Source organism: Oreochromis aureus, linkage group 5 (assembly GCF_013358895.1).
Source record: "Oreochromis aureus strain Israel breed Guangdong linkage group 5, ZZ_aureus, whole genome shotgun sequence".
NCBI classification, from domain to species: domain Eukaryota; kingdom Metazoa; phylum Chordata; class Actinopteri; order Cichliformes; family Cichlidae; genus Oreochromis; species Oreochromis aureus.
Window position 1 is genome coordinate 36,766,391 of NC_052946.1, and position 14,173 is coordinate 36,780,563.

Below are 14,173 nucleotides of genomic sequence, written 5' to 3' on the forward strand. Positions count from 1 at the left end.
CTGCTCTGTGGTTGAGAAATATGTGAGCACTCTGAATTAAGTATCACATGAACAAAGTAAATACTTCCTTCTTACAGGGTGATTCTGGTGGCCCTCTGGTGTGGAAGGGAATGGCTGTCGGTATTGTTTCTTTCAACAAAAGCATTCCAAGAACCGAGCTGGGAAACTGTAACTATCCAGATGTCCCCAATGTCTATACAGATATCTCAAAACACCTTGACTGGATCAGGAAGATTCTCAAGGGAAAAAATTACAAAAAGCTTTGCGTCAGCACACTGTAAGTGTGGAAGCTGTGCCTCTGTCAGCTTTTGCTCTCAATGCAGAATAAAGAAAACGTTTGAAAAATATTGTCTCTGTGCATAAATAATATTTTATTATGACTTCAAAAACATGTCTATAAAAACATTGATATTAGTTTGCCATGGAAAATGAATTCATGCAATACTAATATTTGTAAATAAATTTTTCACTTCTACAGTACATTCATCCTGATTTGTCGAGTACTATAAATACTAGAGATTGACAGAAGGTGTTTTGGTATCACAGTGAACCACCTGATGTGGTTTTCAATTAAATTTCTAATAAGTCAAACAAACAGAAGCTTTGACGGTTTAACACTATCAGCTCTAACTACAGTAACTCTACTTTTTAAATTTAATAGTAAGATCATGAACATTGAACATCCTGTCGTCTTCTCTTGGTTGGCGTGTTGGATGCCTGCCCTCGCTTCCTTTTTGTTCCCACATTCTTCTTCTTCTGTTGTCTGTCTGGCTCGTCTTTTTTCTTCTTCTGTGCTCCCGCTGGCTTGGCCGCCATCTTTGGTGACCCTGCCGGTTTGGTCTTCTTCTGTTTCCCTGTTGTTTAATATTAGAAGAAGGAAATATAATATCTGCTCTCATAAGCACCCAGGATACGACACTGCAGAACATGTTTGGTATAAATTTGTTACTGTTAGTATATTTCAGTTAAAATGATATATGTCACATCTCTTTGATTTCTAAATCAACAGCAACTGAACTGAGATCAGCCCTGAGATTCATGAGGTATTTGCTCCGTTATAAAATTCATTTTTATTAAACCATCTCAGACACCTTTCTTCTGAGACTGTTCTTCCCCAGATGTCATCTCTGTCCTGTCAGGCACAGCCATCCTTTTCTGTCTTCCTGCTCTGGTCTTCAGCTCCACCTCCACAGGGTAATGGTCACTGATGCTGAGTGCCTTACAGAGTAAATATAGTTAAACAACAACACTGATGCTGTCCTTTAAAATGATGCCAACTGTCAAATCATTTCTATCTTTTGGTTTAGAAAAACTGATAAATGAGTCTCACCTCCTCATCGGTGAGCTTAAACTCTTGCTGGAAGTTGAAAGACTTGGCCGAGTTGGGGACGATGGCATTCGACATGGTCTCTCCATACACAACAATTCTGTTTGAGGAAGAGGAGACACATAAAAAAATTAAGAACTTCTTTCTGTACACTTTACAGTGTGAAGCTCCAATAATTATCCCTTTATTTTTCTTATTTATTTGTCCCTAACATTAGACGTTAGCTGTGAGAGGCACTCTGTTTAAAAATAAAAAAAGGCCTGTTGGCCATGTTGCAGAGGCTTTGTGGTCGCTCAGCTCACAAAAATAAGCATCCTGCCACCAGTGCTCATCATCACAAATAGTGCTTCCCCACAAAGTAAACTGTACAGACATCAATCAGTGATTCATTAATATTTTCCTATATGAATTAGTTCGTCTGTTTCTTTCTCCTGGTTTTTGCTTCAGTGGTGCAGATTTCTCTCTTAAAAGAAAGTCGTCACTTTACCTCGACTTGTTTCCTTATATTGAGAAATGTGGTGTGATAGTGCAGATAGTATGAAGAATAATATACTCACAAAATTTTATTCATATGATTATTTGTAGAAGTATCTTCCTTTTTTTGAGCTCTCACATGTTTAAACTGCTGCCTTCAGGCAGGCGTTACAGACGCTGTTTACTGAACATGCTGCCACCACAGAGACAGTTTCCTCCCCCCACGCTGTCACTCTGATGAACACTGAAATAACCCACTGTTTTTATGTGTGTGTGTGTGTACATATACATACACACACATTTCTTTCACAGCATGAAGAGAGCAAAGTGAACCGGAGTCAAATTACTTGTTTGTTTGCACAAACTTGGCCAAATAAAGATGAGTCTTTATTTTCCTCCTATGTCATTATCATGTGTGTCACCTGTCGTAGGTGTTATCATTGTTGTTGCTAGCTGTGGTGTCGACATCGTCATCAATGAGCCAATCATAGGATGGAGAGCAGATGCGGATCTTTTCCTTCTTCTTCTTGGAGAGATATCGTCCGTCTGCATTAAAGTCCCCCAAAATCATAATGTTCTACAAAAGAAATGAAAATGTCGACAGAGAGCAGAGCTCACTTAATACAATGACAGATTCATTAAATAACAGCACCAAGGTTTATGTGGTGTCATATATTTATTATTATTACATAATTCTGTGAGGAGCTGGCAGAACAATAACTGAATACCACTCTCTGTGGTTTACTGTGCATTACTTCACAGTAAGAAGCCAATTGAAAGGCACAGAAACATGATGTGATGACTCAGGAACTTTATGCATTTGTGTATTTAAAGCTGGGTTTTTTTCAACTCCTCTGTTATCAGTCTGTTTACATGAAAGACACAATCAAATAGTTAAAATATAATCTGATTCTGATACACTATGTGATTGAAAAGGGTAATAATAACATATAATATAATAATAAAAAGATATATTTTTTAAGTTTATATATATATATACATATTTAAAACAAAAAAAGCACCCAGCTTGCCCCTGCAGGCGGTTTATCCTTCAAGCTCGGGTCCTCTACCAGAGGCCTGGGAGCTTAAGGGTCCTGCACAGTATCTGAGCTGTTCCCAGGACTGCGCTCTTCTGGACAGAGATCTCCGATGTTGTTCCCGGGATCTGCTGGAGCCACTCGCCTAGCTTGGGAGTCACCGCACCTAGTGCTCCGATTACCACTAGGACCACCGTTACCTTCACCCTCCACATCTTCTCGAGCTCTTCTCTGAGCCCTTGGTATTTCATTTCATATGCCCTGCCTGCTAGCATCTTGCACCCTGCTGTTCACTCGGGTGTGCTGGATTGTCTCAGGGGCATCTTTACACAGCCTGCACCTGGGGTCTTGCCTGGTGTGATAGACCCCAGCCTCTATGGATCTTGTACTCAGAGCTTGTTCTTGTGCTGCCATGATTAGTGTCTCTGTTCTGTTTTTCAGTCCGGCTTTGTCCAGCCACTGGTAGGATTTCTGGATATCAGCCACCTCCTCTATCTGCCGGTGGTACATACCGTGCAGGGGCCTGTCCTTCCATGATGGTTCCTCGCCTTCCTCCTCTTTCTTGGGTTTCTGCTGCCTGAGGTATTCACTGAGCACACTGTCAGTTGGGGCCATCTTCCCAATGTATTCGTAGATGTTCGTCGTCTCATCCTGGACTGTGGTGCTGACACTCACCAGTCCCCGGCCTTCTTAATTCCACTTAGCGTACAGCAGGGGCGATTTTAGCCCATTTTTGGGGGTGCTTCAGAATCAAAGCACCCCCAAAGATTTCTTACTTTTTTTGACAATATTTGCTGTTTGTGTGACACACTAGTAAAAATATAAAAAGCACACAGTACTTGGTTGAGACGTAACATTTTAACAACAAAAGTATAGATAACACCACCACCACCACCCTCCTGAAATGGTTTGTTCCAGGTCGCCTCTCCTCTACTCTGGCTCTAGTATCCTCGCTGCCAGAACAATGGTGGCTGAGACACAGCGGAGCGGAGGTGGAAGTGCCTGGCGTAAAACAGGACATGTTAGCTGCATTTAACCTTCAGTTACTCTTTATATAGTTAGGTAGGAGTCAGACCATGTTTCTTTTTAGCTGAAAAACATTACACCCAGGTAACCTGCAGTGCTGAAAACTTGTTTTCGGACGATGTTTGCTACCCTACAATCCGTCCTGCTCTGTAGTAAAATCAGTGATATTTGACCGTTGTTCTGGGAATCCATCCCACCTGGCAAACCATCCTACCCGTTGTTTTTGCGCATGCGCACAACACGAAATTAACTGCCAAACCATCCTATATGGGCTCAAAATGTGGTCATAAATATTTTGTACTTGTAAATCAGTTTTGCAGCGCTGTTGAAAAGGCTGTGGAAGTCCCTGTATTAAGCACGTAGACCTGTGACACAAAAATCACCAAACTCAGACGACCACAGACTGTTTTCCTTCGTGGTGATGAAGGAAAACACTGGGTTGGCATGTAAAGGGCATTTATTCCTTCAAGGACCTGCAGTTCAAAAAGCGCCCCCGACAGCCAAACCCATCTGTTCTCTGATTGATTGTTACATTTGTGATTGACATGACATTGACCAATCAGATGAAAGGAAGAAAAATAGGGTCAAAATTCGTACTTGTAACTTGCAGGGGTTTTTTTGGGCTAAGTCCACACACAAATCTTTTTTACGCACACACAAATTCTTTTTACAAAATATTTATGACCACATTTTGAGCCCATATAGTTGTATATGTTTACAAAATGTACAATTTATATTTGCATTTCAAGTTATAAAAATTTACTTAACATGTCTGTTTTTTTGCAGTAAAAAATACTACTAGGATTTTAAGTTCTTTGTGTGATTTCAGATCGGTAATAGTACTATTAATAGTAATAGTAGTACTAGTGCAGTATGTCAATGAAAAAAACAACTAAATTCAGTTGAGCTGAAAAGAATGATACCAAACAAGGCAAGAGAAAAAAACCCAAAATGAAACAATCTGAGGGTGAAATACAAACGTAAACTCAAAAGGAGTCAAAAATGTCCAGTTGTATTGACCTCAGTGGTTTAATCCAACAAATCATGAAAAAATAGGTTTAAATTTTTGTTCATGACAGTGCAGATTTCTGACATTTTGTGTAATTTAAGTATGTAACAATATGATTGTTTTCTAACAAAAAACAGTGTGAAACTTAAGTTAGACTTGTGTTTGTAAATGAACCGCCCCATGTTGTGTAGCTTTCTGGATTTTATACTTATTGGGCTACATATTTATTTATTATACAGGCTATACAGTACATAAGATCAAAACTCACATGTTTTATGTAACAAAAGTGTGGCTACAGACAATAATTAGGTTATAGACTATATTTATATGAAAAACGTGTATACTTACTGCATATGTGTTTGGGGGGGGGGTGCTTTGATTTTGCCACCCTCATGCCCTAAGAAAATTTCTCTAGATCCGCCCCTGCTGTGGGATCCCCAGGTACTTGTAACTGTCCTCTATGTCTGTTCTGACTACCTTCCCTCTCCTTGTTATCATCCGACTACACTTCTCCAGTCCGAATGACATCCCAAAGTCATTGTTGTATATCCTGGTAGTGTGGATCAGTGAATCGATGTCTCGTTCACTCATGGCATACAGCTTGATGTCATCCATGTACATCCATTGCTCCATCTCCCGCCTTGGTGGTGCCATTCTCATATTGTTCTCTTGCCACTGAGAGTACACCTTGTTGGCATACAGAGGAGAGGAGGAAGAGGAAGCACCATCATGGAAGGACAGGCCCCTGCACAGTATGTACCACCGGCAGATAGCGGAGGCGGCCGATATCCAGAAATCCTACCAGTGGCTGGACAAAGCCGGGCTGAAAATCAGCACAGAGGCTCTAATCATGGCAGCACAGGAACAAGCTGTGAGCACAAGATCCATAGAGGCTGGGGTCTATCAAACCCAGTGTTGGGACTAACGCGTTATTAAGTAACGCGTTACAGTAACTACGTTATTATTGTGGTAACGAGCACGGTAACTAGTTATTATGCCAAAACCAGGAACGCGTTACTCGTTACTGGGATTTAGATAGGCTCGTTACTCGTTACTGCGGTGGTGGATATCGCGGAGCTTCCACAGATTCAATAACATTAGCAAGTGGTGGAAGCCAGCAGGTGGATGAAGGAAAAGGGAGGCAAGAGGAGAGACCAAGCGTCGCCGGTCCGCGTTGCAGGTGAACTGAACTTCAGGTAAGAAGTTATGACCTGCAGTCTATCGGAGTCAGATATAAACCAAGTTTAGGTGGAGTTTATTTTCGGTATGCTGACATTTTCGTACTGCGTGCTAGCTAGCATGACGGAGTTTCTATACAGCTGGGTGGGTGCTATGTTACTGATGTTGAACTTTATTTTGTTCATACGGTTAATTATTAGAGTTGCCAACCGTCCAGTAAAAACCAGAATCGTCTGGTATTCAGAGAAAATATTACGCGTTTCGTACTGAGCTGAAAAGGAACACAGTTTGTCCCGGACTTCAGCTACAATGGAAAAGACACAAAGCTGAAGCTGCACAGCTGCCTCTTCTCCTCTCATTCTCTCCCCCTCCCTCTCCTGTTTCTACTTCAATCACGAAACTGATCAATGATCAGCTGATCGGCTTTTTCTCTTGTTTATTTATCGCCCACTTTGCGCCAGAAAGAGGAAACCAGCGGATGTCGCGTTAAACAACAGCAGCACGTTTAAGCTTGATCAGCTGTTGTTAGAATTTATTTAATATTAATTTCTAGTATCAACTGATGTTTGCTGGAGCCACAGCTGTAAAGCTGCTGGTCATGATATCGGTTTGGTTATCTGGTGAGAGGGAAACATGCAGATGAAACCAGGAGATGTCCTTACTGAATCATCAGAGCTGAACAGGTGATGGAGAAACAGGTTTACCTTTTAGGTGACATGAATGAGTTGAAGGAAGTTATGAACTGTTTCTGAGAGACAAACAACACCAGGATCCTTTTCACGTAGCTGACAGCTGGTAACTGTGCAGGGGCGGGTCTAGCAAAGTTTTGCCAGGGGCCAGGTAGGGCATTAACAGGGAAAGGGGGCACAAGGAAATACTTTTCTTTATTATTCTCATTTAAAATGTCTCGCTTTTAAAAAAAATAATTATCTGAGTCTTACAACAAACAATTGATAGATTGATACATATATACCATCAGAACAGTGTACATCATTGTCACAGCAGTGTTTATTTTCATTCAAAGGCTTTATGATTTTCCCTATAATGGTGGGCCGGTCTCTAGTCAAAATGCCCGGGACGATTTTTTTGTCCCAGTCCAGCACTGTATGCAGCTCATCTGCAGTCTGGTGTTACCTACATCTTCCTATTCAGAAGGCAGAATTTCCAAGTTCTGAGTACAATCAAAAGCACCACGACTGCAGTTTTTGTGTTGGATGTAAAAAGCAGGCTAGAATCATGGCGGCGGTCAACGACGGTCCAGGCGTGATTTCTCTCGTGGAAATGTGCACATTATTTTTCCTTTCTATTGGTAGGTGGCACAGTGCACTTGTGGCAAGTAAGCAAGCTAGAAGACTGGCAATCTGGCTGGGTATCCAGTTACAGAAGCAACACATTAACAAGAGAATTCTGAGTAAAACCAAAGTTACTTTCCCTAGTAACTAGTTACTTTGAAAGTAACGAGTAGCTTGAACTAACTGAGTTACTTTTTTAGAGAAGTAACTAGTAATGTAACTAAGTTACTAATTTAAAGTAACTTACCCAACACTGATCAAACCAGACAAGACCCCAGGTGCAGGCTGTGTAAAGATGCCCCTGAGACAATCCAGCACACCCGAGTGAACAGCAGGGTGCAAGATGCTAGCAGGCAAGGCATACATGGAACGCCATAACCAAGTGGCTGACATGGTATACAGGAACATCTGTGCCGAGTATAACCTGGAAGTCCCGAGGTCAAAATGGGAGATGCCCTCAAGGGTGATGGAGAATGACCAAGCTAAGATCCTGTGGGACTTCCAGATACAGACGGACAAAATGGTGGTGGCTAAACAACCGGACATAGTGGTGGTAGACAAACAGGAGAAGACGGTCGTAGTGATCGATGTAGCAGTTCCGAATGACAGCAACATCAGGAAGAAGGAACACGAGAAGCTGGAGAAATACCAAGGGCTCAGAGAAGAGCTCGAGAGGATGTGGAGTGTGTGTGTTCACACACATCCACACAATTTTTATAATAAAATAATTTATTAATGTATGCATTTCAATATTTTCTAAATTTTCTATATCTAAAGAAGGGTCTCAGAGAGGAGAGAGACACAGGAACTAAACTCTTAGGGCTCTTGTCTCAAACTTACATCATTTTTCCATTTCTTCCTGATGTCTTCAACCACATCGTGCAGCTCGTCCAGCTCCTTCAGAGTGTCTTCCGGCTTTGTGTGCACAGGGATCAGAACCAGATCTTGTACAACTGAAAGAGTTCACAAGCAAAGAGGCCTCAATACAAAGTACACCTGAATAGAGTAAATATTACAAATTCACAGTGTCAGTTTAGTCGTTCCATAAACACGATTCAGAGGTCTTGTTCAGTGGCTCAACTTAGCCCAGGTGAGGACAAGTGGCAGCAAGCCCTCGAACATCCTTGAGCAAGGGGCCCTGCCACCAAGGAGTTGTTTAACTGCCACAGTCACCTCACCCCCCCCCAGTGATGGACAAGTCGTCCCCCTCATTCCCACACTCTGCTTGGTTACAGAAGATGTGTCAGTGGGAATATGGAGATCCTCAGAGTGTTTCTGCCACGACCTGACAGTATCCTCAGTTGACGTTAGAAGCGCTTCCCCACTAGAGAGGCGACATTCCTTGTCCCAATCGTTAGTCTCGGTAGCTGGGGATTGATCTGCCAGGGTGCTTGTGCTCCTGGACTCAACACAGCACATACTGCATCCAACCCCTACAGCACCTCCTGCTGGTGGTGGACCAACAGGAGGGTGAGCTCATGTCCCCTATTTGGGCTGTCCCCTATTTGGGCTGTCCCCGGCTGTGCCCCATGAACTAAGGCCCATTAGCCAGGCGCTCACCCTTAGGCCTGGGTCCAGGGAGGGACCCAGTAACTCTATCCTGGGCAAAATGAACTGTTTCCTATATTTTATACTCATAGTGGCTTTTGAATCACCCAAGACCAATTTGCCATCATAGAAAACCCACAACAACAGAGTTCTCAGGATCCCTGGGACACACAAACCCCTCCACAGCGATTTGTTTTGCATTTCATTTTTCTGACGAAGACATTTCATTTAATTTCTGACATTATTTCCATGTAAGCTAGTTATTGAGAGATTTTCTGTAATTCCTAAAAATATAATTTCAATACTGTGAGAAGTTTGTAACTGAAACTGCAGTACAGATGACTGAAGACAAGAGCAGCATGCTGCTTCTTCATCTTGCCTCACTAACTCTCTATTTAAAGGCTCAACACTGATTAGTATTAATTATGAAACTGATAAAATAAAAGGATATGTTATCAAAACTGGAGTCCAAACAAGCAGTAGGATTAAATAAAGGTTTTAAAATGTAGAACTGCAGTGGTTGGCACTTCCACTTGTTTTGTTTTGCAACCTAAAGCGTTACTCTAACACAGTAAAAAGCACAAACCTGTAGTTGGACAATCGAAGCGCAGGATGAAAGGCTCTCTGGCAAAAGCATCTTCATCTCCAGCCTGATTATCTTCATACTGGTGTGAATCCTTCAGCGTCACTTCATCTGGTCTAAGAGATAAACACGTATAATAATAATAATAATAATGATAATAATAATAATGGATTGCATTTATATAGCGCTTTTCGGGGCCCTCAAAGCGCTTTACAATTCCACTATTCATTCACTCTCACATTCACACACTGGTGGAGGCAAGCTACAGTTGTAGCCACAGCTGCCCTGAGGCAGACTGACAGAAGCGAGGCTGCCATATCGCGCCATCGGCCCCTCTGGCCATCACCAGTAGGCGGCAGGTGAAGTGTCTTGCCCAAGGACACAACGACCGAGACTGTCTGAGCCGGGTATAGTCAGACATCAACGTGTCTGGCCATGAATCTCACATTCACACCACTTCTAAATTTAATCAATTCTAGTCTTCAAATCACTGAGATGTTGTATTAGAGTCTGTTTCCACACAAACCTGTAAAAACAGACGTACTGCTCCTTGTAGGTGTCTCGTCCCAGTTGTTTGCTGGCAGTCTTTAGGTAGGGTTGTTTTCTGTTAGTGCCGAGGAAAACAAAGCCACGTAAACATGCAGTTTTCTACATAAAAATGTTGTAAATCAAAAATAATTAAATTCACACACTATCACTGCAGGGAACTCACTCAGTTTTGTTGAGTTCTTGAAGTAACGTTTCCATGGCTTTGCCGCTCTTATCCACCACCTCCAGCATGACAATCACACTGTACCGAGATATGATCTGGAGGAAACACATTTAAGTGTTACACATTTCGTCATTGGTTTTGTATTTAAAGCTTTCTGTTGTAAAGGTAAAATGATTATCACCTTGGTGAGGTGTTTGATGACAGACTTGTCATGGACTTTCTTCTGTCCCAGGTTCTTGCCATTAAAGGCTGCTATCTTCATTCTGACTTGATTCTGAAAGAGATAATCAACTCTGTTTTAGATGATCAATACACAGTGTGTGATGTATTGTTCAAACTTCTGCTGAATCAAAACAGAGGAAGAAAATGGAGAAGTGCAGCAGAAAAAAGAAGAAATTGAAGCAAAGGAAAGAAAGAGAAACTAAAGCTTAAACACTGAAAAAACTGTGGTTGGTGATATTGCAACATGTATATTCTAAAATATGTCTCTGATGACTTTAAAGCTACAATTTCCCAGGTGAAGGCCTGGGAAATTGTAGCTTTTATTGAAAATGGAGAAGTTCCAGGGAGTCCAGTTCCTCTATTGCGGTTTCTCATTGCAGTAACATTTGGCACATGAAAGTTTTTTTGACCTTGGGTAAGAATTCCCAATAATAAGTTTATATTAAATGTATGTTTAATCCTAAATAAAGGTTTCAGAGAGCAGGGACAATTTATGTTTTAAATTTTACACTTGTCCTTTACCAGAGATGTGGAAGTGTGCCTTTGTACTCCCACCACTGAAAGGTGGTGATTCTTCAATGGTTAATAATACTTACAGTGCAATTTCCAAACTCTGTGTCTTAGCTAAGGTTCTTGAAAGGCTGGTTAATAATCAACTTTTGTTATCAGGATGAAAATAGTATTTTATCTCCTTTCCAATCTAGAGTTAGGAAACTACACAGTACTGTCACAGCTTCCATGAAGCCTCGGACGCAAATAAGTATGGTGCAGCTCTTGTTATTGATCTATCCAAAGCTTTTAAACAGTTGACTATAGAATTTTATGTCAGAGATAACTGGAAATTGGACTTTCAAACAAAGCAGTTGCAGCTCAGTGGTCTCTCTTCCAGTTGTTTTAAATATCACTAATGGAGTCATGTAGGGTTCTGTCCTGGGGCCTACATTATTTACATAGTAAATACTACTATCTACTATGTAAACAGTATGAGACAAAATCTAGATGTACCTGTTCATTTTATGCACATGATATTACTTATTGTGGTCTTACCATCAGCTGTAATTCAAACAATTACAGCGAGCTTTTGATAGTATTCAGTCTCAGCTGGGTCAGCTCAGACTGGTTTTAAATACAGAAAAAACCAAAGTCATGCTGTTCTCACCAGAAAGAGGGTGCCGGTACTTCCTTCTCTTGTATCTGCTCAAGGCATTTCTACTGAAACTGTGGCCTACCTAGGTATTGTGATTGATTGATTGATTGATTGATTGATTGATTGAATTAATAGAATTGAATTGAATTGTGATTGAGTCTTTCCTTTAAGCCACACATTGACGATCTTTTAAAGACACTGCAGTTGGGGTTCTTTTTCAAAAACAGATCATGTTTCTTTTTCACAGCCACGAAAAGGCTTGCTGCCACTTTTTTACCCATCCTGGATTACAGTGATATAATTTATATGACTGTCTCTGCTCACTCTCTTCATCTGGATTCTGTCTATCATGGGTCACTATTTTTTATAACTGGCTGTAAACCTTTAACCCAACACTGTACTTTATTGTCTGGTTGACTGCTCCTCATTGGTCTTATGCAGGATGGTTCATCAGTATCATTTTATCATTTTATTGGTATCAGAGTACATGTTATGCAAACAGTTTAGTCATAGACTGCGGTCTCAGGACATCATTACAGAAGGCATTCTCCTTTTCTGCCCCGACTTCTTGGAATTCATTGCAGAAGGATTTGAAGCTCTCTCAGTTGATTTGACTTGCAAAAGACGTACAAATGTTTTGGTGATATCGTCTCTGGGGACTCGTTCTTGTTTTGTACATTAGACATATTTAGCCATTTTATTGTTTGTTTTATTATTTACCTATTTCTTTTTTATTGTTGTAATTTTAATATGTTTGTCTGGAACAGGTCTCTCTTGTAAATGAGACATTGAGTCTCAATGGGACTACCTGTATGAATAAAGGTGAAATAAAAAATAAAACTGATCAGTCAAAGTGCTTTTAACTACAAGTCACACACACACATAGGTGAATGGAGAACATTCAAACCTCACACAGAAAAGCCCCAGCTTGAATTTGAAGTGTCACAGTACTGGATCACGGACCCAGTGCTTTGTATTTATTGGTGAACTGATAATTCTAACAATAATTATTATGAGTTATGGTTTTCTGCTTATGTTACATCTTTAGTCCTTGGATGGTGGTTTCTGTTTTGTATCATCTTTGTGTTTCAGGTTCCTATGTTCCCATGTCTTAGTGTCTAGTCTGCGTCTTGGTGCTTTGTCTTTGTTCCCTGTTTTACTTTGGTAGTCCTTGTCCCATGTTTGTGGTTTCAGTTCTGCTTCTCCGTGTCTCATCATGAGTGCATTTCCCTCCTGCCTCCCATTCCCTGATTATACTAGTATGTATTTAAGCCCTGTGTTTTTCCCTGCCCCTTGTCGCGTCCTCTGCGTTAGTTGTGTTTTCCTCAGTCGTCATGTTTTGTCAGGTTATGTCATGCCAAATCATGAACTCCCAGTTTAGATCCTACTTCCTAGTTTGAATTTTGTTCTAGTGCTCATGTATTTGTTTCTAAGTTTGTTTTCTGCCAGTGAATAAAAATTACCGCCTTGAGTTAAATATTCCATCTCTGAGTCCTGCATGTGGATCCAACCACTGCATGCCACACAGCTCACCGTGACATGAACCAGGAAACCTCTTGCTGTGTGGTAACAATCGTAACCACTCCACCATCCTGTTCTAGTGTCTGGGTCATGGCAGCTTCTCTCTAGGCACGCTCTGACCTCGGTATGACCTCTGTATGATGTGTGCCATATATGACCACTCCTATGCTACTTTACTATAACACTCTTTTGAGATTCCCAAATAATCCTGTCTCCATGGGAACCTAGACAAATATGGCGAGAACAAAGACAGCTCAAGTGACAGTGTCAAGATGGCATCAAGATTCCTGAAAACCACCATTTTCCTTGATTTGACCAATACTAAAATCCACCAGCAAGTTTTAGCAGCAAAATTAGCTCAACGTAGCAAAAGTAATAGATTGAAGCTCAGAAATAGTTTATTAGTAATGAGGCATATTATTATATGTAGTATTCCGAACTACTCTTACTATCTTGTAAGATAATGGCATGTTTGCTGTTTAAAACATTTTTATCTGTGCAGAATAATTGATGTATATTTTTCTTAAAAGTATAGAAATACAAGGAAGTTCAAAAACTTATATTTAGTGCCTTGTTTTATTTCACTTGAATTAAAACTTTTTAAATAAGGGATTCTTTGAATGGCCATTGAGTAGAGATATAACTCATCAAAATCTTCAGCTCTTTGTTCAGTCGCTGACACTGTAGGTTTTCAAACATTACAAATGAGCACAAACAGCAGTGTTTGGGTTTCATTTTGACTCCCCTTATAATGAATGCAAAAACATATTTTACTGAGGAATTCTAACTAATGCAGATGAGCATTTAGTTTTATAAAAGTAAGAAAACTAAAAATGTAAAAATAATACTCACGAGTGCGGCTAAAACAGCAGAATGAAAAATGAAAGAAGCGGCTAATCTGCCAGCAAACAGACTGAAGCTGACTTCTGCAGAAACAAACTGTCCACGCACCAGGACGTTTTCAACCACACACACACACACACACACACACACACTACATATAGAGCATATGCAAAACCACACCACGCCTATCTGTGTCTGTTATCAGCAGCGGTGTTTCCTGTGTTTGCATACAGCCGAGGGTTTTATCATCAAC

At 40.8% G+C, this 14,173-nt stretch overlaps 2 protein-coding genes across 2 annotated transcripts in view; one reads left to right on the plus strand and one right to left on the minus strand.

Annotated features, from left to right (window-relative positions):
* LOC116316778 (granzyme B(G,H)-like) overlaps window positions 1-352 on the plus strand; it is a 46,718-nt gene extending 46,366 nt beyond the window's left edge. The window contains exon 5 of the mRNA XM_039612882.1: window positions 78-352. Within this exon, the coding sequence (XP_039468816.1) occupies window positions 78-281 (204 nt within the window). The 3' untranslated portion in view covers window positions 282-352. The remainder of the gene's footprint in view (window positions 1-77) is intronic.
* LOC120440408 (deoxyribonuclease-1-like) lies at window positions 351-14,072 on the minus strand. The gene is made up of 10 exons (XM_039612881.1): window positions 13,930-14,072; window positions 10,369-10,461; window positions 10,188-10,282; window positions 10,002-10,079; window positions 9,479-9,591; window positions 8,185-8,297; window positions 2,224-2,378; window positions 1,331-1,427; window positions 1,092-1,218; window positions 351-854 (listed from the first exon to the last, which is right to left on the minus strand). The coding sequence occupies exons 2-10, from the start codon at window positions 10,447-10,449 to the stop codon at window positions 667-669; spliced, it is 1,047 nt and encodes a 348-aa protein (XP_039468815.1). The 5' UTR covers window positions 10,450-10,461; window positions 13,930-14,072; the 3' UTR covers window positions 351-666.
* Between the last annotated feature and the right edge of the window lie 101 nt (window positions 14,073-14,173).